Raw genomic sequence first — 27,471 nt, forward strand, 5'->3', positions numbered from 1 at the left:
GGTGAATGTGTGACTCTAAGCTGAAACACATCTGCCTGGGGGCCAGGGTGAGAGGTGGGGGAGAGCTCCAGGCTGCATCTTCCCCCACAATTGCCATCACTATGCGTGCCTGGGGCCTGATGCATAACGTGTACTTGGCTTAGGCTGGCCCTCCACAGGCAGGGCGTCCGGGTCAAGGAGCTAAGGTGTGCGGCTCAAGGAGTTTATTTGGGAGGTAAGCCCAGGAATATTTGTGTGTGTGTGTGTGTGTGTATGTTTGGTTTTTTTTTTAGACAGGGCCTCATAATGCAGTTCAGGTGGCCTTGAGCTCACTTTGTAGCCCAGGCTGGCCTTGAACTCGCAATGATCCTCCTGCCTCAGCCTCCCAAGTGCTGGGATTACAGGCATGCACCATCATGCCTGGTTGAGTCCAGGAAACAGATGTAGGAAAGTGAAGAACTGTAGGGAGCTGGTGTGGAATACGCCCCTCAGTGCTTTTCTGCCCAAGGGAAGCAGGAACTGTCCTATTCCATCTCTGGACAGGCCTGGGATTAGGGATACCCAGGGGATGTCACTTTTGGCCTGCAGTGCACCAGACTCTGAAGACCAGAGAAAGGCCTGGCACTGAGAAACACAGGTGCCACAGCTGGAAGCAACAAGAGGACTTTCAGAACTGCTTCAGAAAGCGGCAAGAACTACTGGATAAATGCGTTCAAAGTAAAGGGAACTATTTAGAGGGGGCGAATGGCAGTATGTCTTTGAGGGACATGGGCAGGGCAGCTTTGGCACTAAACAGGGACCATTTAGGGGGCTCCTTGTCAGGTTCTAGGCCAGAAACTCCTTGGGGGTCTTTCAGCCGCTGACTCTGCCTCCCTATCTGACAGAGCCTGAAGAAGCAAGCGGCGTCCCCAAGGCCATACAGCAGCTGAGTGACTGCCTGGACTGTCTGGACCTGACACTTACTCAGAAGACCGTATCTCACGCATCTGGCACCAGGCAAAGGAAGCATTTGGGTGGCAAATCTGCGCCTCCTGCAGGGTGGGGCTTCCCAGTGCCCTACGGACCCAGACTCTGGAATTTAGCCACAAGGGGCAAGTGTAAAGATTCCTGCCTCTGCTCCAGCTGGGGCCCAACCCAGCACCTTTGACCCATCTTCCTCTTCTTTCTGTACTTTATTTGAATTAATTTCATGTTGAATTTACTCCCGTGCTGTAATTTTTGTTTCTTCTGCTCCTTCCAGGGTGCCTTTTTCTTCTGCACAGCCTCCTCTATTGGTTCAGAGACAAGTTCAGCAAAGGTCCTTGCTGTGTGGCAGGGGGAACTCATGTGTGGGTGAATCTGAGTGTGAACTCGATAAGCGTGGCTCACCTTGGCTGCCTTTCTTGGGCGTGTTCCTCATGCAAAGAATTTATATTGAAACCCTGAAGTTCAGCACATGACTCTCTTCCTTTTTAAGCACACACAGCCGAAATTTAGCACTTTTATTGGGCCATAAGCCGCATGTCCAGTTCAACTGTTTTGTCTGCAACCATGGCACGGCGGCCTCCTCCTCCTGACACTGGCTTCCGAGTACCTCCCACCCTTGCTCCAAAGCTTCCCATGGCTCCTCGTTAACCTCAGGAAAACCTGCAAAGCCCCCAGCAGTCTGGGCCCCTTGCCTTTTCTCCGGTCCCTTCCCAGCTTTTTTTCTGCTACTTGATTGCCCTGGAAGAAGCTCTCTCGAAATACCTGCATCCTGTGACTCTCTCAAAGATGTTTCAAACACAAGGCCTTCTCTAGTAGGCTTCATTTTGCTGGGAAGTGAAAGCCCACACCCCACTCTCATCTCCCATCTGCCGGGCTGCTGTGATTATGTCACTGGCCCCTCAACTTGGATTTCGGAGGATCTGCTTCATTGTTCACGGCCCACTCCGTACTCACTGTGGTGCACTGTACCCTGGAGATGCTCAGTACCCTCTCCTTCTGGCTTCCCTGTCTCTTCCTGGTGTCCCTGGACAGTTCCTAACCTTCCTGTGGCCTGCCACTCTCCAAGCAGAAGTCACTTCCTGCCTCCACCCATTTCCGGCAAAACTGCCTGGCCTGGGTCCCTTCCCACAGAACTTTCACTCGTTCCAGCGCATGTGTACATTGGGGAATGCATTGCCCTTCCCAGGGATAGGGCGTCCTGGTCAGTTACAGGTGTGCTCTGGAAGGCTCTGAGGTGGAAATACCTCTCTGTCTCCCTACTTCTCTATTTCTCTTCTTCTCTCTCTCTTTTCTCTCTTCCTACCTTCCTTCCCTCCCTGTTTCTGTCCTTCTCTCCCTCCCTTTTCTTTGCCCTTTCTTCTTCCCTTTCCACTTCCTTCCTTTCTTTCTTTCTTGTGTCTTTCAACATTTATTAAAAACTTACTGTTTGCCTGGCATTTGAGGCCAATTGGCCTTGGGAATTGGTCTCTGTCCTGGAAATGTCTACTACTGGGGGCTCAGAAATCTACAAATCCACAGTTGCATCCTGGGTGAGCAAAGTTAAGACAGGGAATCCCAGGCAGATGTGGGAACCCAGAGGCCTGGATTTCACGCATCAGGCTGGCAGATGCCTGGCCCCCTCCAGCATCCGGAACCCAGGCGGGAGTGTCAGGGCTGGAAACAAGACCAAACAGCACCATGGCGCTCTCCACTGCACAGGTGCACGTGACCTGGGTAGGGGAGAGCGCCATGGTACGGCAAAAGCAGCCTGACCTCTGCCAGCAACAAATAGCGAGGTCCCTTACAGACTGGTTTGGTTTGCTGGTTTGTTTGTTTTTGAAATAGGGTCTTGGTATACACAGTTCAGACTGTGCTTAAACTCACTATGTAGTCCAGGCTGCCCTCGAATTTGCAGCACCCTCCTGCCGCAGTCTTCTGAGCATTGGGATTATAGATGCTCACCACCACACAGGGTTGAGACTGATTCTTTTTTGGCTAGGAGAAGGACACGGGTCTTGGAGGCCAACTGCAATGGTGCCAAGGACTAGGAGCCTTGAGACCTGGCTTTGCATCAGACTCGCACCTCTGTGGTTGCTTGGCTCTGTGATTCTGGGTTGGTCACTCAGCACTTCTGATCCTCAGTCCTTCCAGGAGAAAGCAAAGGGATTGCCCACACCCCATACCGCACACAGCTGAGAAGACGGCACCCAGTGCCTGGCACTACTTCAAATATTAATTATATTTACAAATGACCCAATAATTGTAATGTTCTTAGAATAAGGCAGGTAGATAGTAAATTCCAATGAAGTAATTTGCATTCCTGGCACCTATAATCTGCCAGCTTTATTCTTGGATCCTGATGGGCCTAGAAATGCCAATAGCAATAATAATAAGTAATGTAATGGCATGTAATAATGTTATTATATGCATTTCTAGGCCCTTTGGGTCTAAGGAGATATAATTATAAAGTTCCTTAAATCCAAAATGCTATCATACTGTATACCAAGCAACTGGCATCTATCTATCTAATTTTAATTAATTAATTTATTTATTTTAAGGCAGAGTTTTGCTATATAATTCAGGGTGGCCTCCTGCCTCAGCTTCCCGAGTGCTGGGATTATTGGCATGTGCCACCACACCTGGTAATATCTATCTTTAATGAATAAAGTGGGGAAGAGTTGTCTCATAAATTCGGGGTCAGTAACATCTTTTCCTATGAAGTGTCTTAGTTTTTGTCAGTTTTTCCTTTTTGCTTACTTCACTCCTTATGATCCCCTGGGGATGTTGAAGGAGGAAGGCGGTTGGAGCCAGGGCATCCCCACCCTGGTCAGCCGCACCTGACCCTGATAGGTTGCTTGGTGGCTATCTTTACCTCTGGTCACGAGCTCCAGAGAGGCCAGACCAACTTGTTGACTGCTGCATGCTCCGGGGCAACTTAGGGTTGGGAGACAACAGATACTGGGTGGGAACAAAACATTTTTTAAATTACATGAACCTCAGGGTGGAGGGGTCAGTATATAAAGCAGGCTGGTGTTGGTGCCGGAAGTTGCGGGGGCAGGGTTTGCTGGAAGCCAGGTAAGGACCCGCTGGGATGGGACCAACAGGCACTCAAGACTGAAAGGATGTGCAGTCCCTGGGAGATGATTCGAGTCTTGGGTCTGATGCACCCTGCAACATGACCTTGGCAAGGCTCTTCCCCTCTTAGGACGGCAGTTATACCTATAAAGTGGGACCTTATCTACTCAAAGCGTTAGTATGAGGATGAAGGAGATAGTGGAAGAAGCCCTTGGCCTGGACCAGGAGTCTGCTGCCCAGAGCCCCACTGATTGCTCCCCACCTCCCTGTGACACACACACAGACACACGCACGCTTGGGCTCTGCCCCGATCTGACCGCACTTTCCACCCATCAGATCCCCGCTCCAATCCTACCACTACGGGCGGAGGGATTTTCCCTCTCTGAGCTCCCTTCTGCATCTCTAGTATGAGATAATAACAGTCCTCAAGCCGCTGAGCCTTGCTGAGGATAAGTTGAAAGGCCCACAAAGCACTGGTATAGTGCCAGGCACAGAACCAATGCTGAGGGAGAGGAATGGGAGAAGAGGAGAGAGAGAGAGGAGGGGGAGGGGAGAGGGAGGGGAGGGGAGGGGAGGGGAGCTATCTTGGAAGTTGGCAGGAGCCCCTGAACCACAAGTACCATACACACTGGGTCCCTGTCCCACCTTGAGCTCTGTCCCACAGAACCCTCCCACAGGTACCACTTGGGGTCTCCCATCCCACGGCCCCTCCAGTCACCACCACGGAGGCTGGTTAAGAAAAACACAACATCAAATTCCTTTACTTCTGAGGTCTCCTCCGCAAAGGGAGGCAGGAAACAGGGCAGGGGGTTTAATAAAAAATGCTATAATTAGTCAAATACTGACATCAGTGAGGCCCTCTCTGTGTACCATGGGCCCTATCCTGGCCGGCTATGTCCCCGTGAAAACCCCACCTCACCCTGGGGTCCAGGGTGGCACCAGGAGGGGTCAGGGGAGGCCGGCGCCAGGACGGATGTTACCACCGCAGAAAGTCCCTAATGAGCTTCCAGAGCTTGGTGACCCAGAGGTTGGCTCCCAGGTCCATCAAGTACTGGATCTCGGGGGTGAGCATGCGACGGCAGAGCTGCTTGTGCCGCCGACCGATGCTCTTCTTGAGGTTGTAGCCCAGGATGGACTTGGTGCCCAGCGGCTGCCAGGGCTGCATGGCCGAGTCCTGGATGGCAGCCGCGTCCACGGCCTGTCCGCCATCTATGCAGATGCGCCGCATGCGCTCGTTGGCACTGCGCAGAGCGGCCACCTCGCGGGCCATGCGCTCCCGCCCGAAGGCCTCTACTTTGTGCCAGAAGCTGGCGTTGAAGTGGCGGTAGAGGCGCGCGTCCAGCATGTTCCAGGCAGTGGCGCGGCGGTACAGCTCCCCTGAGAGCCGCGGCACGGATGAATCGCGACGGGCGTTGAGCTTAAAGTAGAGCACGTCCTCCAGCTCCCAGCAGAGCAGGTCCTTCAGCAGCACCAGGGACTCATCGAAGTACTCCTGGAGGAGCACCAGGTGGAAGCGGCGCTCCACCTCCAGGATGTGCTCCTCCACCTGCGGGCTGCTGGGGTCCAGGCCGGTGTCGTAGCCCAGGTCGAAGAAGAGCAGGTTGCGGAGGTAGTGAGCATTGTAGCCGTTGGGGTCGTAGTAGCGATCTGGGTCCTGCAAGAACTCAGCCAGCTTGTCCTGGCTTGAGAGCTTCCAGGTGAAGGGCACCAGGGACCCGAAGTAGTGGAAGGAGGACTCGAAGAGCCGGGCAGGGTCGCGGAGCACAGTGATGAACGTGGCGTTGGGCGGCACCAGGCTCCGCACCTCCTGGTAGTGGAAGCGCATGTGGTTGCAGATGATGTTGAAGCAGGCCCCGGGCTGGTAATCCTGCACCTGGCTGCGCGCGAAGAAGGTCGGGTAGTCGAAGTCGTTGCGGCCACTGGGGAAGGCAAATTTGAGCCTGTGCTTCTGGCCAAAACGGAACAGGATGTTGAGGAGAGTGCTGCTGGCTGTCTTGTGCGTCTTCAGGAACACGATATCCCGCCGGAGCCGGCACCCTCCTGCTGAACCGTTGGCGGGGGTCACCAGCTCCGACTCGCTAGGGGCAGGGGAGCAGGGCGCCGAATCCTCTGGGGTCCTGCTGAGGACAGAGAGTGGGGGAAGAAGGTTGGAACTGCTGGGGCCTCAGGCCGTGGCACCCTGGGCCCCAGGATCTAGACATAGGGTTATTGAGGACAGTGGTGTTAGGGGAGTGGGGATGGGGCAGCAGATGGGCCTGAGTCCAGGCTGGGGGCCTGAGCCAGTGATCTGGTCTCTCTGGCCTCAGTTTCCTCATCTGTGGAATGGGAGAAACAACAGGCCCTGTTGGTGGTGTTGGCATGAGGTCAGAGTGAGTTGAGGAACACAGGCTCTGTCGCGTCCGTGGACTCTGTGTCATCTGATTATCGTAAAACAGTGTTGGTTTGGACCACATAAAATTGCATTTTGCAGGCCAGAAATGTTCAGTCCTCAGCAGTTCCCTCCAGTTAAACAACACCACCAACCAACCTGTGCTGAGCTCATGAGGAGGCCTGATGTTTAGGAGCCAGAGCTGGGCTCACAGGGGCCCCAGTTTGAATCCTGGCCCTTGACAACCGAATGCTCTTAGACAAGTCACCCCACACTGTGGCCCTGCTGGAGCCTAAATGATAATAATCCAAACCCTGGACACAGGTTTTGTGTGATTCACTCATGCTATGAGGCAGGCTCTCTTACCCCCACCTGACAGACGGGCACACTGAGGCCCAGGGTTCTACTGCGAGTTTGGCCCTCAGTTGTAGAGCTTCTGTCTGACAGAGCGTGGGGCAGGGCACAGAGCAGCAGCCTGTGAGGTAGCTTCAACCATCAGGGCAGGTGCTTCAGTAATTGTGGGCTTCCCCCACCCCACCTTTTGGTACCTAATCCCACCACTCACGTGGAGGCCAGGCCGGCATGCAGCGGGGGGACAGCGTAGGAATAGAGCAGCAGCAGAAAGCTGGTGAAGAGAGCACCCAGCACCAACCCCTTGGCCATGGACTCCCAGCGCTTCTTCGGCAGCGGTGGCATCTCAGGCACCTGGAGGGCAGCACAGAGGGGGCGTGCGTTAGGAAGCTGACCAGAGGGAACTCAAGCCTAAAGGCAGGGACCTGACTTTGCCAGCTCTGAGGACCCCCAGCAGGATCCAGACAGGGGCGAGAGACACTGGAGAGACAGAGAGACAAACACCTGGAGGGAGACAGCCACGGGAACAGGAGCACAAGGGTGTCAAGCAGGTGTGGCGGTGCACACCTGTAATCCTAGCACTCCGGAAGGCTGAGATGGGAGGATCACAATTTCAGGCCCAGCCTGGGTAACTTAGCAAGACCCTGTATCAAAACAAAAACCAAAAAGGTCTGGGGATGTAGCTCAGTGCTGTGGCCCTCAGTTCAATCCCCAGTACCACAAAAATAAATAAATAATCTAGAAATTCTTTTTTTTGGCCTTTGTTTTTTTTTTCTTTTTTTGAGATGGGGTCTCACTATGCAGTTCAGGCTGGTCTTGAACTCACTTTGTAGCCCAGGCTGGCCTCCAACTGACAACAATCCTCCTGCCTCAGCCTCCCGCGTGCTGAGAATTATGGGTGTGAGCCACCGTGCCTGGCTAGAAATTTTTTAAAATTAAAAATCAGCTCAATGAGAGATGGGGAATGGCAGAAGATTCTGGTGCATGGTTTCATTTTAAGTTTTAAGCTGGTTGTGAGGACGTGAATGTTCATTCTTACGTTTAGGCCTTTTAAGTTTTGTAATGAAACACTTTTCTGAATAAAAAGGAAGAGCCTCGCCTAGTGCCCTACACCCCTGGGGTGGGTAGGGACAACAGATGGGAAACTGAGGTTCAGAGCTGGGAAGAAGAAGGCTCTGGTCGCACAGTCAGCCAGGTCTCTGCACACACACCTGGCAGGTAGGATTGTTCAGGTAAACGTGAAATTCAGGCAAACAGTAAATAAAAATGTTAGTTGCATAAGTCTATCCTAAATATTGCATGGGATGTACTTACACTAAAAATCATTCAACCTTCATTTTTAAAAATTAAGTTTATTGGTACAATTTAGATATACATAATGGACACACAGACAATTTTTTTTTCCGGTACCGGGAATCGAACTCATGACCTCGCGCTTGCCAGGCAGGTGCTGTGCCACTAAGCTAAATCCCCAGCCTCCTTGATATACATAATGATCACATTCATCATAGGGAACCTGTACCTGTGAATGATATATCTTAGCTCTCTTTTTTTCTCTCATTCCCCTCCACTCCCTTCAACCCCTTTTCCCCTCCTTATTTACAAAGTTTTGTATCCATTTTATCCTTTTTTTTCTCCTTCCTTTCTCCCCTCCCCCCTCTCCAGTTCCCTTTTCCTTTTGAACAATTTCTTCCTATTTCCCAATATCTATTATACATTTTGGTTCTTATTTACACTTTCAGTTTCTCACACCACAGTGACAATGAGATATTTACATGTGTGTGTCCTATTTATTTCACTTAAGAGTATGATCACGAGATGTATCCCTTTCGCTATAAAATCCTCAAGTTTACCCTTCTTTATGACTGAGTAGTATGTATTTAAAAAAATCTTTTTTATCTGTTCATTGGTTGATGGACAGTTGTTTCCAAGATTTAGCTATTACAAACTGTGCTGCTATAAACATGGGTGCATGTATATCGCTGTGATATGATGCTTTCAATTCTTTCTGGAAGATACCAAGAAGGGGAACAGCTGGGTCAAATGGTCAACCTTCATTTTTTTTTTTTTTTTTTTTTGGTTTTTCTCCGGTACCAGGAACCGAACTCATGACCTTGCGCTTGCCAGGCAGGTGCTTTGCCGCTGAGCTAAATCCCCAGCCCTCAACCTTCATTTTTAACCAAGCGCGTTGGGATGTTTGTTGCTCTTATTGGTTTGTTAGTGGGGAGGTTTTGTCTAAATGTGGCAACATGATCCTCAGTGGACTGTGATGTGGACTGTAACGGGCACAGTTCAGGCTGAGGAACTGGAGCTCAGGAGAGAATTGAGCCCTGGTGGGTCGGGGGAGACCTTTCCACTTTCTCTCAGCTGCAAATCCAGGGCCTAAAACTTTCCATTCCCATCCCAAGTCACGCTCCTGATTTTTAGAGGTTGCAAGAGGTCACACCTGCTGCCCTGTGACCACACGCATGGCGTATCACCACTGTCCCTGTGAACAACAGCCAGGCAGCTACCTGGAGGAGGCTGATCCCAGGTTACCCAAGGCAGCCACACCTCGTCCTGAAGGGGCTCCCCAGGCCCGCCTGACCAGGTGGCACCAATCTCAGAATGCATCATCTAGAAAGTTCTTATGAGAAAAGACATAGAGAAGCAATTTGTAGAGAAAGAAACTACAAGAGAGAATGTGGCCCCTCCTGTGACAGTGAGCTATCCTTTCTCATCCACTCTGCGAGGTGGGCTGGGCTAGGTGGGCAAGGGTGAAGGAGGGTATTTCCCAAGGCAGAAATGATCTCAGGGGCTATCAGCAAGGAACCATTACATAAAGGCCTATTCCCAGGAGTCATCTGCGGATGTAAAAAAATAAAATAAAGGTGATGCTAACTACACTATGATCTATTTGTTTGGAAAAAGAAAATTCTGGAAACTAAATGCTCCATTTCCCCCAATCCATATATGTATGTAGGTAAATACTCATGCAGATTCAGAAAAAAAAAAAAAAAAAAAAAAACCTGGAGGGTAGTATGGGCTGAGTGTGCTTTATTCATAAGGCCTGGGATCAGAGGTATTTTGAATTTTTGGATTTTGGAGTGTTTACACATATATAAAATCTGATTTTTTTTTTTTTTTTGAGATGGGGTCTCACTATGCAGTTCAGGCTGGACTTGAACTCACTATGTAGCCCAGACTGGCCTTGAACTTGTGGCGATCTTCCTGCCTCAGCCTCCTGAGTGCTAGGATTACAGGCATGTACCACCACACTCAGCGAGATATCTTAGAGCTAGAACCTGAGTCTAAACAAGAAATTCATTTATGTTTAATATAGCTTATACACATAATCTAAGGTAATTTTACACAATATTTTCAGTGTGCCTGTATTTTGACTCACATGAAGTCAGACGTGTGGAATTTTCCACCTGCGCCATCATGTTGGGGTCAAAAGGTTCAGATTTTAGAGCATTTCAGATTTCAGAGTTTCAGATTAGGGACGCTTATCCCACATTCTACATGTCAGCAGTGGTAACCTCTACATAGCTGGGGGAGAGGTATATAAAGAAATATTTCCCTAAATTACATACTTTTGTAATGGTTGCATTCTTTAAAGGGGCATATAAAGGGGTGACGAATATATATTGAATGTTTAAAATTTTTATTTTAGTAAACAACATATTGCCATTAATCCCCCTCAAAATACTCTTTCTCTTCAAAAATACTTATCCCATCATTCTTGCCACTTTCTGAAGCAATTCTGGAAGTCCTCTTTCACAATCTTTATGAGGCATGATTAAAAAAAGTATAGTGAGTGTTGCTGCCACGTGCCATCCCATGGAAAGGGAGGGTCATAAAAACATTACAGTGTGTCCTCATGCAGCCTGATCACGCGATCTGCCACCATGCGACTTCTGCTTCGTCCCCAAAGCCAAAATGACTGTGGAAGGTAAAGCTTTCGAATTGATTCAGGACGTCAAGGCAGCCACGGAGTGCAGCTGAAGACACTCACAAAAAAGGACTTGCAGAACTGCTTCCAAAAGCGGTAATAGGGGCTGGGGATTTAGCTCAGCGGCACAGCACCTGCCTGGCAAGCGCAAGGTCGTGAGTTCGATTCCCGGTACCGGAAAAAAAAAAAAAACCCAAAAGTGGCAAGAGAGATCTCAAGCCACTGCTGCCCCCAGGACCTCCTGCCCAGTACTGTCAGAGAAGACGGGCAAGCAGAGTCACACCTCTGAACAAAGATAAAAGATTTTTGATTCATCTGAGAGCAGCATCCCACCACGATGCTGGTGATCACAGAACAATACAAGAGTGAGAAGCGGCTGCCCATCCTGAATAATACCGGGGTCCTCATTCCTGACCATGTCAACGTGAGTGAGCGCATCGAGACCAGCAGGAGGTGCTTGGAGCTAAACGCTAACCAAGCTTTCTTCCTCTTGGTGAACGGACACAGCGTGGCGAGTGTGTCCCACACTGATCTCAGAGGCGTAGGAGAGGAAAAGATAAAGATGGGTTCCTGCGTATGGTGTACGCCTCTCAGGAGACATTGGAATGGGATTGTCCGTGTATAACTAGAACAATGCACCTGAAATTTTTTAAGCCCTTGTCAAGGGAAAAAAAAAAAAGGAATGTTACCAACTGAGGTTGATGAGCTCAACCTGTCACAGGTTGTAAGAATAGTCCTGTTCCCATCTAGAAATTTTAGAACATTGTTTTTGTATTTTATGCAGAAAAACTGATGTCTAAATGACAACACTCAGCTTTGGAAAGCTGTGTTATTTAAACGTGGCTGTCTCATTTTCAAAGTTTAGAAATTTAGCCAGGACCTGGGTGGTATAGGCCTGGAAGCCCAGCACACAGGAGGCTGAAGCAGGATGATCAATAAAAGTTGGAGGCCAGCCTGAACTACTTAGCGAGGCCCTGTGTCATAAAACCAAAAACCCAACAGGCAAAAAAGTTTAGAAATTTAAAAATGAAATACTTTGCATCCTAAGTTGCCAATAAAGCAGATCTTCGGTTATCTTAATGTTCTTCTTTTCCCAGGAGGAATTTGCAATTTTAGCAGCAACTTAACGTCAAGGCGTCTGAGACACCAAATCTCCTCCCTAAACTCACAGAGCCTGCTGCCTTTTATACAAGAGTTTCTGCCCAATTAGAGAAGGCTCCCTAAGCGGGTCTCTGAGCCCAAGTTGTCAAGCAGAATCCCCAGTTGCACAGAACACGGCCGGGGCGGAGGTACAGAAAAGCAGCTCCAAGTTCCTGACCTAGCTGCGGGTACCCAGTGCACCCCACTAGCCCTAGAACCTCTCAATCTCTCCTTTAGACGGCCACACCCAGGAAGGCGTGGCTCAATAGGAAATGGGAAGGGCTGGGGATTTAGCTCAGCGGCAAAGCGCCTGCCTGGCAAGTGCAAGGTCGTGAGTTCGGTTCCCAGTACCGGAGAAAAACAAAAAACAAAAAACAAAAAAAAAACGAAAGGAAATGGGAAACTCGAATATTATATAACTTTTGACTAGTCTCTTAAAAGGCGACGGAGAAAATGGCATTTCTTGTGTTTTGGATTTTCTCTGATGCAACTTTCAATCTTGGAGCCTCCTCTGGTAAGTGAACCCGAAGCACTTCAGTACTGTCCTCAGGCCACCACATAAGCAACACCAGAAGAGCTCCTTTGCCTTTGGTTTAAGGAGACTCTGTCGTTAAGTGGGTAATGAAACTGCTGTTTAGAGGCTCTCACTTTTTTTTAAAAGCAAGTTCTTTTTTTTTTTTGGTACCAGGAATCGAACTCAGGACCTTGTGCTTGCCATGCCGGCGCTTGTGCCTCTGAGCTGTATCCCCAGCCCTCTCACTTTCTTGAGAGCCGTTCGGGGGGACTGCAGTCACAACTGTCCTCCCACAGCACAGGGGAGGATGCTGGGCCTGGCGTCCTCCCCAGACCCATTCCACACTGCATGCGGCGGCTCGCTGCTATCCCCTGGTTGAGAGCATCACAGAAAAAGGTCACAGTTTCACCACCATTGAAGCAGTTGGTGCCGGGGTTTAGCTGTCTGGAGCCACTGTGGACGTATCTGAGGGAGAAGCAACTGCGCAGCCGCGCCTGGGCCCTTGGCTCTAGTCACGGGACGCCCCTCCCCCTCTGCGTGCCTCCGTCCCCACTACATTTTTTTTTCTCCTCATTTTGAGACAGGGTCTTACTATGCAGTTCAGTCTGGCCTTGAACTCACTTTGTGGCAGTGCTGAGAGGGATGATGTTTATTTATAGGACCTTTATTTATTTATTTAGGTGCCGGGAATCGAACTCAGGACCTTGCGCTTGCCAGGCAGGCGCCTGTGCCGCTGAGCTATATCCCTGGCTCTTCTACGACCTTTAAAACAAGTACATTTTTAGCACGAAATGAATAAAAGCATAACTAAAACTGTCTTTCAAAAAAACAAAGTGGCGAGAGTGATAGGATAAATGTGTTCAAAGTGAGGAATATCTTGAGGGAAATGAATGGCGTTGTCTCTTTTACAGTAATACATTTTTGGGGGTCTGGAGATTTAGCTTAGTGGCACAGCGCCTGCCTGGCAAGTGTGAGGTCGTGAGTTCGATTCCCGGTACCGGAAAACAAACAAACCAAAAAAAAGTAATACTTTTTTTAAAAAAATGTAAACATTCACCTTTTCAGGCACAGCGCCTGCCTGGCAAGTGTGAGGTCGTGAGTTCGATTCCCGGTACCGGAAAACAAACAAACCAAAAAAAGTAATACTTTTTTTTAAAAAATGTAAACATTCACCTTTTCAGTCACAGCACCTTTTTTTTCCTTAATCAAAAAAGGCAATATACTGCATTTAGCATATTTAAATAGTAAAACATAGCACTCGCAAGGTGGGGTAAGCCAGCCGGGAGAGGGCTTAGCAGAAGGGAGGTCCCACCTCTGCAGGCCTGGCTCCCTCCAGCACTGCGACGTCACCTAAGCCGGGCACCCCTTGGAGTGTTTTTCTCATTGCTAAGATAGAGAAGCTGGGAGCCGCCACCCCACCCCGGCTGCGTCCGTGGGAGCCTTCCAAGATGAGTCGGGCACAGTGACCACATCTCTCTGAGCGACAGTGGTCACTGGGTGGGCCACCTATGAAGTACAAATGCCTCCTAGGCCTCAAGTGTCCCAGTCAGCCACCCTCGCGCTGCCCAGGGGACCAGCAGGAGCCGGGCTCCCAGGCAGGTTGGAGCCTCAGACTTAAGCTCAGAAGCAGGTCCGGGGCTCAGCTCCTCTGGCTTCGGAATGGGGGAAGGGTGCCCCGGCAGCCCCACTCACCAGGGTTCTTTCTGGGACTCTGGGAAGCTGCAGTGGTGGAGGCCCCGCGCGGAGGACCAGCAGCAGGGGGCAGACAAGCCTCCCCCAGCTGCCAATCAGGCTCCGCCTCGCTTGCCCAGGACAGGGCCCCACCCCCCCATCGCTGGTTCATACATTCTTTCCGTGGTGCTGCCATTTTGGCTGCCCCAAATCTCACCAGGCCCCTGCCCCATGGGCCCTGTCTGCTGCTGACGCTTAGGCCATTCCGCACACCGGTTTCTCTCCCTCTCTCTCCCTCATTTTGCAGTCCTGGGGATTGAACGCAGGGCCTTTACACTTCAGCTATATCCCCAAACCATTTTAATTTTTTTTTTTAATTTGGCGATAAATTTGCTAAATCACTAGTTGCCTAGATTAAGCGCAAATTTATAATCCTCCTGCTTCTGATTCCACTCTTGATCCCCTGTTAGGGATGAGGCCATGCAGGGATGTCTCCAAAGCATATTATTTTCTCCACTCTGCTACTACTCAGGGCATAACCCTCCATGGTCACTCCCACTTCACAGATGGGAACACTGAGGCTCCAAGACATGACATAAGTTGCCCAGGGCCACTCAGCAAAGCAGGGGCTGTGCAGGAATTTGAACCCAGGTCTGTGGACCTATAACATGGAGCTTCTTGCTTTGTCCATGGCAACTCTGGCTGGTGCACATCACATTTATCCCAAGCCGGAGGAAAGGAAGGAGGTGTGCCTGGCACCAATACCGTTGTGGAAGGCAGAGGCAGAGGCATGGTAGGAGCTCTGTCGAGAGAGTACAGCAGGGTCTGGCCTTTGTGGGCTGAACCCGCAGCCAGATAGGGTGGGGGAAGCAGGTATGCCTTGTAGTTATTCCTCTTTTGCTGGCTAGCTGGGATGTCTAAGGCTGGTCATTCACGCCCTACCTGATGTCTGTAAAGTTGGGCACAAAGGTCAACCTCTCTGAGCCTCGTGTGTACAGTGTACACATTAAGAGCAGATCAGGGCATACAGGACCCTTTGGGATCACAAGCAGAGCTTCTGGGTAAACTGAGGCCCAGGGAGCAGTTGGTTGGCATCCAGGAACCTAGCTTGAGGGAGTAAGGTCCTAAGACTGTCAATTTTTTTTTTCTTTTTTAGGAATTAACAGTGGTTGTTATATTACATATTGTTATTGGCAACGAAGTTGCTCAGATGACCAGGTTAGGAATGCAAGATTGATCAAACCACTAAAGAGAATAAAAAATAATTAAAAAAAAAATTAGAAACAACACAGCACTGTGAAATTTTAACAAGAAAATACACACCCAGGTGATGAATAATGAATACACATTAATTATTAATAGTAATAATCATTATCGTTACTACATATGAGGTCCAGTTTTGGTTCACGCCTGGGTGTACGAAAGTACAGGTGTCTCCTCTGTACCCAGCTATGTGCAAGCTCGTAGTGACTCATTGCTGAGCGCCCTGAGCCTGGTACCTGGCAGGACCCACCCACAACCCAGGCAGAATGTGAGGATGGGATCATAGTTCAGGTAGCCAGCCAGAGAGCCACGCAGAAGACAGGCTACAAGGCTGACATAGACATATAGGCAGAACTCGCGCTTGTGAGCCGTATGTATGTAAAAGCTCCATGAGAAAGAGCTTACCGTGGAGTCATACATGTGATAGCCACTTGTGTATAAGAGACATGTATGCAAGTCAGGCATATAAGAGCCATATAGCCTGGCATGGTGGCACACGCCTGTAATCCCAGTATTTAGGAGGCTGAGGCAGGAGGATGGCCATGAGTTCGAGGCCAGCCCCCCTGGGCTATAAAGTGAGTTCAAGGCCAGCCTGAAGTGCCTAGTGAGACCCTGTCTCAAAAAGAAAAAAAAAAAGCCTTACAAAGCCAGCTTTGGGACCAGGTCCTGGATTTAAATCCCAGCTCTGCTGTTTCCTTGATGCGTGCCCTTGGCAAGGCTGTGCCCCTCTCTGGGCTGCCATTTCTCCTCCAGAATGATAATGCCAACTTTCCCTCCATCACGGGCTGCTGTTATAGTTTATATCTAGATGTCCTGCCCAAGCGTTTCACACCCACAGGTGGGGCTCTGGGGAGGGGACTGGGTCAGGGGCTATGATACTCACCAGTGGATTAGTTCACTAATGACTTTCTAGCTAAATGTGATGTTGGGAGGTAAAGCTTAGTTGCAGGAGATGGGTCCCTGGGGGCGTGTCCTAGAAGGGTATGTCTCCCTCCCACCTCCCTTGGTCTCTTTCTGCTTCTGGTCACCGTGCCATGAGCACTTCCTCCCCTGCTATGCCTCCCTGCCTTGGAGCCAGCCACCTATGGGCTAAAATGGCTATAAACTGCAAGCCAAATAAATCTTTCCTCCTTAGAACTGCGGGTACCGGGTATTGTGTCTCAGCGACAAGAAAACAACTAACACAGGGGCTACGTGGATCCTCTGCATTCCACAGGGTTGTGTCCGGTACGGGGCTGGCACAGTGTAGATACCTGCTGAGTGTGGCCTGCGACCACTGTTATTATCATCATTGTTACCCCCCAAAGTCCCCATCCCTGACCCCATCGAGGGGTGTGCCCACTGGTGTGGGCTTGCGGACAGCTAATGGCCCCAAGTTCAAGGCCTCAGGTTCAAGAACAATCTCATTGCAGCCTAAGCCTCACGGTCTCTGGGCTGGAAGACAGGCAGGGAGACTTCAGAGACAGCAGGGGTGCCCGCAAGGTCACACAGCGCAGAACCAGCAGAGACAGGACTAGAACTTGAGTCTCCTGCCCTTTCTGCCCACAGTGGTCACAAACTCAGGCACTCAGGACAGACCATCTCCTTGCCAGCCCCCCACCTATACCAGCCCTTGGGCATTACCCCAGCCATTCCATGCAGGTGGATGGCGGCAGGGCAGGGCAGGCCCAGCCATCCTTCCCTCCCGCTGAGACCCCCCAAGAGAGGGACAAGAAGCAGGCCTCATTCTCCATGTCCGGCACACAGAGAAACTGAGCCCAGGATGGTAAACCTTCCAGCCTGGAGTATTACCACCAGGGCCAACCCCTGTGAGGGGGCACGGGAGACACACTCACCTCAGGTTATGACTGGCTTCCCCTTTTCTCTCCCGGCCTGAACCACGTCCACTCCCAGGCTGCCTCTGCAGTCACTGGGAGACAGGAATTCTCCAATGACACCCAGCAGCAGGCTTGCGGCTTCCCTCCCTCTCAAGCTCATGTGAATATTTATGAGCTGTCTCCCTGGGGACAGAATGTGGCATGCCCCAGCACCTTTCAGGAGGTGCCCTGGCCCTCTGCTCCCCGCTCCTGGACAGCCCCCACAGTCCCCGCCCCTCTCTAGAGCCCAGTGGCCAGGCAGCTCTTTCATCCAAAGGCTCAGCAAAGTTTCAGGTGTCCTTGAGCCAAGGACAGAGCAACCGCAGAGCCCTGCAGAGAGCCCAAGATGGGCTTGAAGGCTGAGGGAGAGACAGGGAGGTAGGAGACTGCTTGATCGATGCACGGCACCTCATTCAGGTCTTGTGGCTGCCCTTTGCACCGAGCACCTCTGTCAGCTCTCTCCCCAGGGAAGAAACCGAGGCCCAGGTAGGTCAAAGTTGCACAGCTACCAGAGTGCAGACAAAACTAGAGTGGAAAATCAGACCTGCCACACTCCAGGGTTTAAAAACAAGCAGGTGTCAAGGTTCATACTAAATCTGTAGGAGCCGTGCGTGGTGGCACACGCCTGTAATCACAGTACTGGGGAGGCTGAGGCAGGCGGATCATTGTGAGTTTGAGGCCAGCTTCAGCCTACGAAGTGAACTCAAGGCCAGCCTGAACTGCATAGTGTTGGGAGTCACTGGAGTTGGTTGTTGGTCAGGTGTTTGAGGGTGGGACAGATCCAGAGTGCCTCAGGAAGTTAAGCTACCTCAGTATTGAAAAAAGTATCCTGCTTGGACAATTACAGTCTTAGTCTTTGTCTTAGTCACTAGGCAACATTATCTCTCATGGTACTACTTTGCAAGCGTATGAAATAAATGCCCCTACTGTTGGAGCCAGTCCTGTTGCTCATCAGGCAAGAGGTAACTCCACCTGACCCTGGCTATCGTCTCTTGTCTTTATTTTCTATATCCTCCCACCATTTTCTCCCAGGGACCACGGAGAGACCACCAACTCCCACACATAGTGAGACCTTGTCTCAAAGAGACAAAAAAAAAAGACAAAATGAAAAAAAACCAACCCTGCAGGAGCCCTGAGGACTTCACAACTCCCTGGGCCTGGAAGGCTTCCAGGAGGCAGAGCATCTGCCAGAGCAGGGCTGGGCACAATCTCGTTGTGTGGGAGATCTGGATGACATCTCATCGCCTGAGCCCTACTCCTTCATCAGCGAGAGCACAGGATCCATGCCGGGCAGCCCCTGGCTGGCCTGGATGAGGGATGAGGACATATCTTCCCAGACCAGCTCTGCAGGATTGGGGCTTATTCAAGACCTTGGCCTTTCCTGCGGCTTTGGCAGGAAGGGTGTCCCAGCCTTAAACCCCCATGATCCTTAGGCTCAGTCCCTGGAATCTTAGATTCAGGTCTGCTTTCTCCTGGCTTTGTTCCTGGACAGAAGGACTCCTTGTGTGCAGAAGAAGACTTTCTCCATCTTCCCATTAGCACCAATCTCCAGAGCCCCATCACGGCTCAGACAGAAGGCTCTAGAGACTTAGGGACCAGCACTGAGGAATAGCAACCATTGTTATGGCCATCACTCATCATCACTGAGTACTCTCAAAAGTTAAGCAACTCCCAGCTCCTCCCAGGGAACAGCAGGCATCCAGAACTTGCTCTGACCTTCTCTTCCCCTAAAGCCCACCCAGCCGAAGAGCAGCCCCAAGCATCTCCCAAATACCAGAGCTGAAACTGCCACGGAGAAAGCCCTGATTGCCAGTCTCCCGAGTGCCGGAAGTAGATTTGGGACATGCTTTGGAGATGTCTTATTTTTTCTAATATCCGCTGGCTTTTCTGCCTTTGGGCTTAACTGGCTCCATAGGAGTAAATCAGGGCAGAACAGCCTCCAAAAGCACCAGGTGTTTATAAGCGTGAACTTGAACAAAACAGCGTCCAGCCCAGTGCTTGAGCAACATGCCTGCACCCTGGTACTCCTTGCTGGGACCTGCTATGTCCCTGTTTTACGTGATAAAACAAAATGGTATGTGACTCTCCAGCAAGAGGTGAGATGGTGGCCAGGATGAGAAGGCCAGAGCTAAAGGAGGTCAACCTTTCCAGAGCAGGGAGGCTTGATGCCAGAATTCTGTCCCCAGCCTTGCCAAGGTCTCTTTCCAGGGGCACCATGTTTGGCTGGAAAAAAAAAAGTGAATGAAGAGTACAGGCTCACTGAAAATAAATTTCAAAAAAAGTATAAAGAGGGCAGTAAAGAGTCTCCATCCCTGGAGGTCACTGCCATTAAGATTTTGGCTCACACCTCCTTATGTTCTTTTCTGTCTATAGATCCATCTGTAGATGAGGAGAGGGGTCTCTTTGGAGGGCACATTTTGTTTTTAACTTGCTTAGTCCCTACCTATCAACAAAAGGTGGATATCTGTTTGAATCTATTTGAGATCGTGATAGAGTTGGGTTTTGTTGGGGGTTTTTTTGGTACCAGGAATAAAACTCAGGACCTCCCGCTTGCCAGGCAGAGGCTGAGCCACCAAGCTGTATCCCTGGCCCCATGATAGAGTTTTAAGTTGGTCTGTTTCACAGCTATGTATTGAGGGCCTGCACTGTCCCCTGCACCAGTGTACATGATGCGTGGGCCAGGGAACATAGGAATCACAGCCCTAGGAGGAGACTGAGAGCAGATAGCTGTCATGGAGGGGCCTTTCGTTGGGGCTTGTGCAACACAGAAAACACCTGAGCCTGCCTGGGGAGAGTGGCAGTGGTATCAGGAAGCTTCCTGGAAGAGGGGGTTCCTGTGGCAGAAACTGGTATGTGTCCTGAAGTTTTCAAAGGCAGTTCCCTTTCCTTCTTGGCCTCACAGCTAGACTACATTTCCCACCCTCCCTTGCAGCATAGCGTCCTCCTTTGACTGAACTCTGGCCAGGAGGATGTGAACAGAATGACAGCTGATGAGGTTAAGTGGTGAACCCTCTCCTTTCCCATCTGTGGGATGGGAAGAGCCATGAGATGGGAGGAGCCTGGGGTGCCTACCAAACCTCGCTGAATTTCAAAAAAATGGAAGCTAAACTGATTTTGTGTTAAGACTCTTGGAACTTGGGGCTTCTCTGTTACAGCAGTTAGTATTGGTTAATGTGCTTGTTCATATGGAATAAGCCAAGTGGAAAGAAAAGGCCCAGGGCAACTGGGAAACTAACAGTGACTCATCCTGGCTCGAGTATCTAGTATGCGTGCCTGTAAGAGGTGGGCAGAGGTGGGAGTCCAATGCGGAGTCTTGGGAAGCATGCTGACTTGAATCCTGTGGGTGTTGGGGAGCCCTAGGAGCATCTTCAGCTGAGGAGTGAGGAGATGATATTCCCACCAGGCTTCTGAGTGGCAGATGGACTGCAGGGATGGGAAAGAGGAGAAGAAGCAGGCAGAACCCAATGGTTGTTCCAGCCACCCAGGTGTCAGATGATCAGGACCAAGGAGAAGACGAGGATAAACCACAAACATTTGTAAGCCATGGCATAGGCCACATCTGGTTGGTCACTGGGTGTGGAGGAGGGGAGGGGAAAGAAGGTCCCTTTTGGGGTGACAGGCTGGCTAGGGTGGAGCTAGACCTTGAGTTGGGAAGGCTGACAGGCAGGAAGGTTTAGTGTTGGGATGCGGTAGGCCATCTGGGGTTCTGTTAGGACTCGTGGAGTCTGAGGTGTATGGGGTGCTCAGAGACCATCCAAAGAGCAGGGGGTCCTGCCTGGAGGACAGGTGGGAGGTCTTGGGTTGAGAGCCATCCACAGAGAGGTGGAAACTGAGGCCACAGGAGTAAATGGAGTCATCAGGAAAAGGGTGAGAAAGAGCCCCGAAGGAGAGAAAGAGGGCAGCCAGGGCCTCCAAAGCCATCGCTGGCATCACATTCTGTGGCACAGCTGCTTCCCAGCAAACCACTCCAGATGGACCTACATCCCCTTCGCCGGCTCCAGGTGCACAGATGGGACAGGCCTCTGGCAGAGAAAGTAGGGAGTGAGGATGTCCTGGCGCTTCTGCCTCTAGCGGAGAGGATTCTTATGGGAACTCAAGAGAAGGCTTTAGGAATGAAGCACAAGGGGGGCTGAAAGTGTAACGCAGTGTAGAGCATTTGCTTAGCCTGTGGGAGTGCCTGGGCTCCATCGCAAGCATGCAAAAGAAAGAGGAAGAAGATTCTGCCAACAGTGTTCAGAGCGCAAATCTGGAAGCAACCTCATAGCTGAACAGTACTGAGCTCAGGCCCAGCAATGCCACGTGTGGGAATACGTTCCAAGAAGGTATCTCACAGTGGGTCTGAGATGGGCACACAGAAGGGGTCACTGCAGTGATTTTCATTCCTCTCATGCTCTCAGAGACTTTGTCTCCATGGAGAAGAAACTGAAGTTAAAGAGCTGCCTAATATTAAGCCCAATTATACACTGTGCACAGAATAACGTACATAGAGCAAAGCTCAACAATTATACTTGAGTAAAAGGGCCTGCAAAGATACCTGAATGTAAACTGTACTTTCCTGGGGACTAGGGGCATTGATTCTCTGTAATGCATTTCAATTCTATGGTTACATCTATATCTCTATATATTTCACATATTTTATTACATATATGCTATTACATATATTTAATATATACATTAGTACATATATTTACAAGGGACTGCATTACTTGGAAGAAATTTTTCTCTGTTGACATTTTGACTCTTTGTTGGTTTTTATTTTAAAATTCTTATTAGTACATATTTGCAATATATAATAAGTACATTCACTGTGAGGAGTACATTCTATGTCCCCTGGCCCACGCATCATGTACACTGATGCAGGGGACAGCGCAGGCCCTCAATACACACCTGTGAAACAGATCAACTTAAAACTCTATCATGGGGCCAGTGACACAGCTCAGTGGAACAGCCTCTGCCTGGCAAGTGCGCCCCCGCCCCTCTGTCCCTCTGCTTCTCCTCCTCCTTCCATCCCTGCAGTCCATCTTCCACTCAGAAGCCTGGTGGGAATCTCATCTCCTCACTCCTCTGCTGAAAATGCTCCTAGGGCTCCCCAGCGCCCACAGGATTCAAGTCCACACACATCCCAAGACTCGGGAAGGCTCTCTTGTCCGTAGCCTCCCTTTGGACTCCCACCTCTGCCCACCTCTAACAGGTACATGTACATTTTTTTTTTTTGCCAGTAACTTGCAAAAAATTTAAAGATAAAGATATTTCCATTTTGAAAATTGACAGTAAAAAACCAAAAAATCCAAATCAAACAAAAAAACACCAAATAAGGGGCGAAGGATACAGCTCAGTGGTACAGCACCTGCCCGGCAAGTTTGAGGTTCTGAATTTGATTCCTGGGAAAGAAGGAAGGAAGGAAGGAAGGAAGGAAGGAAGGAAGGAAGGAAGGAAGGAAGGAAGGAAGGAAGAAATCAACAGCTTAGCTGGAGGAGGGAAGAGTAGCTCATCTGAGCCAGGCCCCGCCTCCCTGTGTGGCTGAGGGGGCACACTGCCCTCTGAACTCCAGTGTCCTAAGTGGGGAAAGGGCAGCAGGTGCCTGGCACAGAGCTGGGCAGTGTGGGCTGCACAGCTGAGCAGACAGGAGAGGCTGGGCCACCCTGCAGGAGTGACTTGCAAGGATTTAGAAGCTTCTTCTTGCTGAACCCCTCTGGACTGGGGTGCTGGAGCAGAGATGGAGAGGACCACCCAGCAGGGTGCCTCAGCTGGATCTCAGCTTACTGGCTCACAGCACCTCCAGACAATTAGCCCTGACATTTTGCCCCTATTCTCTGGGCCTTTGGCTGGATGCCAAGGGGTAATGGCCCCGGCCACTGAGAGAGTGCAATGTTCTTTGATGACTCAGAGAACACTTTTGAATCTTACAGGTTCACTTACCTCTGCTGTTTCAAAGAGCAGCCACACACATACCCAGGACCCTGACAGGGCCTCCCAACGCATTCTGCTGGCCCCATGTGACAGATGGCAAAACTGAGCCTCAAGAACTTACGAAAGCACTAAACAGCAAAGCCAGAACTAAGAGCAAGCTCTTTCTGCTACACTGCCTTGTCCGGGCAAAAGTCACCTTTCCTGATGGCAGATCTGAGTAGCCCAAAGCAGCTCTAAAGGGGGTGATCACAGAGTCACACTCACATCTACATTAGCTCCCCAAATACTGAGAACTCCAGGGACGAGCATATAGGAATCAAAGCCTCATTCTCTATTTAAAAGCTGTCTGACATATTTGTTTAAAGGATGATTATATACAAAGTTATGTGACAGGTTTTACAAATGGTCCTGAACACTTGTTATGCACAGCACACACCCACCTCTGCTCTATTGTTGGACTTTCTGAGATGCCTGGACTACAAATCTCCCTCCATCATTCACCAGCTGGGTGACCTTGGGCAAGCGACTTTCTCTATTTGAAAAAATGGAGGTACAGCCATGCTCTCGCAGTCTTGCTGGGAGAATCCATGGTGGGAGGCACGCAGAGCCCTTTGCACAGTGCCTGGTATACAACGGTTATTCTCATGATCCTCCTGGACCTTTCTAGATCCCACCTGGCAGAGGAAGCAGGATCTGTCAGTGCAGACACCTGGAAGATACACCCCCCCTCTATGTTCCAGACTCAGGCTGCCCCAATTCTCGTTTTCTAAATCCAACAAAACTCAAGCACAGATGGGGACAGACTAGCCCCAGGTGCCACAGCAGGGCAAGACACCACTGGAGATCTCATCTCTGCCCTCGAACTGGCACATGGGATAGCAGGTTCCTCTGGATGTACTTTCATGACCTCAACCGGTGAGTCCCTCAGTCCCCAGCCAGGAGACTTCACGGCATCTGTCTGGAGTGGTGTGGGGCTCCTAGAAAGGGTCACCCACATTCCTCCCTCAGAGCACAGCAAGAAGCCCTCCTCTAACCTCCAGCCAGGCCCAGGATTCCTCCATTTGATCATCATTCCCCAGGTTAATCATTGCCTCCCTTCTTGGGCAGCACACTCAGTCCCTCAGAGCCCGGCAGGGGCTGTATGGGACACAGTCCTTTCGTGCTGGGTAACAAGACGACAGTAAGGGACAGGCATGTAAGGGGCGGCAGGCATTCTTTGTCCACATGTGCCTGAGCAAGAAGCAGGGAATCAAGCAGCCTGAGGTGGCAGCTGGGAACAGGGCTCCGTTGTCTCTGCTCCCAGGGTAACAGCCTGCCCACCACCAAGTGTCAGGCAGAGCTGGGAGGCAGGGAGGCCAGGGGGAGGAGTTTGGGGGAGCCCAGGCAGATCCAAGAGGCAAGGACCCCAGTGGGGCGGTGAGGGCCTGAGTAGAGCATGAGGTTCTGAACCAGGGTCCCCGGCAAGACTGATTTGGAATCAACCCACCCACCTCTGACCTGTGTGACCTTGGGCAAGTGGCTGACTCTCCCTGAGCCTCAGCTTTGCCCTCCGGATAATGGGGATAGGCAGTAATGTTCCCTTGCAGAGCAAGGTACAGAGCAGCTTAGAGGCTGCTTTGGCCCAGGAGTGCCGGCACTGTGCTTCCTGTGTGACCTTGGATAAGCCTCACCTTCTCTGGGCCTCAGATCACAACCTCAGTAGAGGAAGAGGTTGGGTTCTAACTGGACCTTCCTCCACACCACTGGCCGCCTGAGGATTTCCATGGGCCCTGTCACCATGGCAGCCCCAGAGATCAAGTGTCAGGCTTGTTGCCCTCCGTCCCTCCCTCCCTCTGGTATCAGTTACAGCAGCCAGAGGTGGGCCCATCACCTCTCCCTCTCTGGGCAGCTGGCGGGGAGGGGTCCCCAGTGGGAAGAGCACCTAGTTGTGCTCTGTGTTGCCACCAAAATTCTGGCCTGCCAGCCTGCAAGCAGACCAAGCTGGACCGCCTTCCTGGCCACTGACCCAGGAAACAGAACTGTGGGATTTCAGAAGGGACTCCTCCTGGGCACCAGGCTTTATCCCACCCCCAAAAGCCTTTCCTTGGTAGCAGTGCATCCTCAGGGCCTTCCCCAGACAGAAGGGACTGGCCCCTTACTATGGTCCCCAGTTCCCACTCTGACAGAACGCTTCCGTGGAGAGATGCTGGGGAAAGGAGCTCCCCGCCCCCTTTCACTAGGGCTCAGGCCACTGTGTCCAAGATTAATCATTAACAGGTTTTGCAGCCCCAGCCCAGACTGCGACCTGCCTTCTGCCCCACCCTCCCCACCCTCAGGGACTAGGGGCACTGGGAAAAATGCAAAGGCAGGACCAGCATCAACCTGCGCCCTCCCTGCCGCCCCACCTCTGGTGCAGGGATGCTGTACCCGTCTCACAGACAGCAGGTCCCAAGCAGCGCCCCTCTGGCCACTGAGGTGCGGTGGGCAGGCTCCTCGAGCGACACACTGAGTCAGGACAAGCCAACGGTGAGCACTGGCCCTTGGGACATACCTTGGCCTGGTTCTCCCTGGGCTCAGCGTGGCTGGCTCCGGGCCGCGCCGCCCAGCTGCTCGCTCACTGGGCGGTGGGGTTCATCCGCCGGGGCCCCGCGCTCCTGCTGGCCTGGTCCATGCCCCCACCCCTCTGCCGCCGCCGCAGCGGCTCCTCACCGGCTCCTCACCAGCTCCCGCGCCCTGGCAGGTGCGTCGCCAGCCTGGCCCAACCCTCCACACTTTGGCCAATGGGCGCTCCAGGCCGACCCCCTCCCGCCCAGTCCCGGTTCTTGTGCGCCTGCCCTGCCTGCCCGGAGGCACAGAAGCCACATTCAGCACGCAGGGGCGCACTGCCGTGCCCCCGCCGCCAGCCCAACAAGGCCCATTTGTCTGGACGAGCCAACGGGACCATTGTCCTGCCTGCAGTCCTTTGGCTCCGCCGAGCCCCCAGCCCCAGAGGAGAATGCTTTGAGCTCAATGGTGGTACCCTGGGCTTGAGAATGATGCGAGATTAGTTGCTTTTTATTGGGGCACTGGTGCCCTCAGGACCCAGTGGAAGACTGGACTTGCTCTAGTCTGTGTAAGGTCTGTGCTGGCACAGTGGACACGTTTCGGGACACACAGCCCGGGGTGTGGGGGTGGTGAGGGGCAGCCGGATTCCAGAAGGGGTCTCAGGCAAGGGACTTAGCTCCATTGAAGCCTGAGCTCACCCTCCTCTCGGATGGGGATCCAGGCCGCGAGCAGGCAGGGCCTCCAGGATGGGAGTGCCAGGTCTAGGACCCACTTCGTTTTCCAGGCCCAGGGTTTCCCCCTTTCCCCAGGGGAGCAGGACCAAGGATGGGGCTATTGTCTGTGAGGAATTCTTGGCTCCAGCTGTGGGCAGTACAGAAGCAGCCGGCTGCCAACAGGGCATGGGCCACATCAGAGCCCTGTGCCCCCGCCATTTCTGGGCTCTTCTGGAATGAGGAAAATTCCACATCAGCGTGGCTGCCAGGCATTTTTCCGTATCTGACGGGTCTGCTTTGACCTTGTGGCCTGGGATGCACATGCACCAGGCAGGCCTGAGTCATTCCCTGGGGCTACGGGCTCTCGATCCAAGAGTCCTGACCCTCTGTCTGCTGCTGCCAACCCCCACTGCCATGGATGTGCCAGCATGGGCAAGAGACACAGCCCTCTCCTCCCACTGTGCGGGCCCGCTGGTGGGAGCCGAGTTCTCTGCTCCTAAGCCACAGCCCCTCCCTCCACTGCAGCCACTGGCCAAAGGACAGTTTCCACCTACAGAACCAGCACACACATGACTGGCAGAAGGGCAAGGCATTAAGGTGCCTAGATTCAGGGAGGGTGGAGCCCAGTTCCAAACACCCTCTTCCCCAGCCTGCCCCTGGCCCCAGGTAGCACTCAGCTGGCTCACCAGTAGCAGCCTGGGGGAGAAGTTCAGGGAGCCTAGAGCTCCCGTCCGGAATCCCAGGTTCCAGCCCTGGCTGGCACGATGCAGACAGTCCCAGGCAAGGGGTGACCCCGGGGTATCATAAGTGCTGTCAAGGCAGGTAGATATCACGAGGGCACAGGTCACATACTGTATAGTGTAAGGCGGGACTGCAACAGTCCAGCAGTGGTGATACTGGGGGTTACTTCGTTTTGCCCGAGCCCACAAAACTAGGCGTCTACTTGCCTTTGGGACCCCCAGATCCTCAACCACTTTCACTGACCCCTCCACAGCCTTCTGAGGGAGGACCCAAACCCACCCTCACACCCACACCTCAGGAGGAAGCAGGTTCAGAGGGAAAGTGATTGGGCGGGAATGCAAGCCAACATCAGCGCAAACATGGAGGCCACTCCCAGAACTTCTGTGCCTCCTTTCTGGCACCTTTGCGCCTGGAGGGATCCACGGGACAGCAGGGCACTCTAGTAAGAGAGTCCAGGCGTCCTCTGGTAGATAGCGCGGGCTGGCATA

General features: G+C 51.7%; 1 protein-coding gene across 5 annotated transcripts; it reads right to left on the reverse strand.

Annotated features, from left to right (window-relative positions):
- Positions 1-4,732: 4,732 nt before the first annotated feature.
- Gal3st1 (galactose-3-O-sulfotransferase 1) lies at positions 4,733-27,440 on the reverse strand. Of its 5 annotated transcripts, none has more exons than XM_005396274.2 (3): positions 25,537-27,440; positions 6,933-7,072; positions 4,733-6,119 (listed from the first exon to the last, which is right to left on the reverse strand). In XM_005396274.2, the coding sequence occupies exons 2-3, from the start codon at positions 7,061-7,063 to the stop codon at positions 4,976-4,978; spliced, it is 1,275 nt and encodes a 424-aa protein (XP_005396331.1). In that variant the 5' UTR covers positions 7,064-7,072; positions 25,537-27,440; the 3' UTR covers positions 4,733-4,975. The 5 variants fall into 5 exon arrangements, with proteins under 5 accessions (XP_005396331.1, XP_005396332.1, XP_005396329.1 ...); XM_005396275.2 differs by lacking the exon at positions 25,537-27,440 and adding an exon at positions 17,076-17,175 and having other exon boundaries at positions 4,733-6,116; XM_005396272.2 differs by lacking the exon at positions 25,537-27,440 and adding an exon at positions 17,076-17,175.
- Between the last annotated feature and the right edge of the window lie 31 nt (positions 27,441-27,471).

This window comes from Chinchilla lanigera, unplaced genomic scaffold, assembly GCF_000276665.1.
Source record: "Chinchilla lanigera isolate Chin_1 unplaced genomic scaffold, ChiLan1.0 scaffold00054, whole genome shotgun sequence".
Classification (NCBI taxonomy): Eukaryota; Metazoa; Chordata; class Mammalia; order Rodentia; family Chinchillidae; genus Chinchilla; species Chinchilla lanigera.

Bases quoted from the DNA above. Each gene is read 5' to 3' on its own strand.
- Gal3st1 (XM_005396274.2), bottom strand. From the start codon at position 7,063: ATGCCACCGCTGCCGAAGAAGCGCTGGGAGTCCATGGCCAAGGGGTTG. The intron at 6,120-6,932 runs GTGAGTGGTGGG...CTCTGTCCTCAG, and splicing joins CATGCCGGCCTGGCCTCCAC to CAGGACCCCAGAGGATTCGG.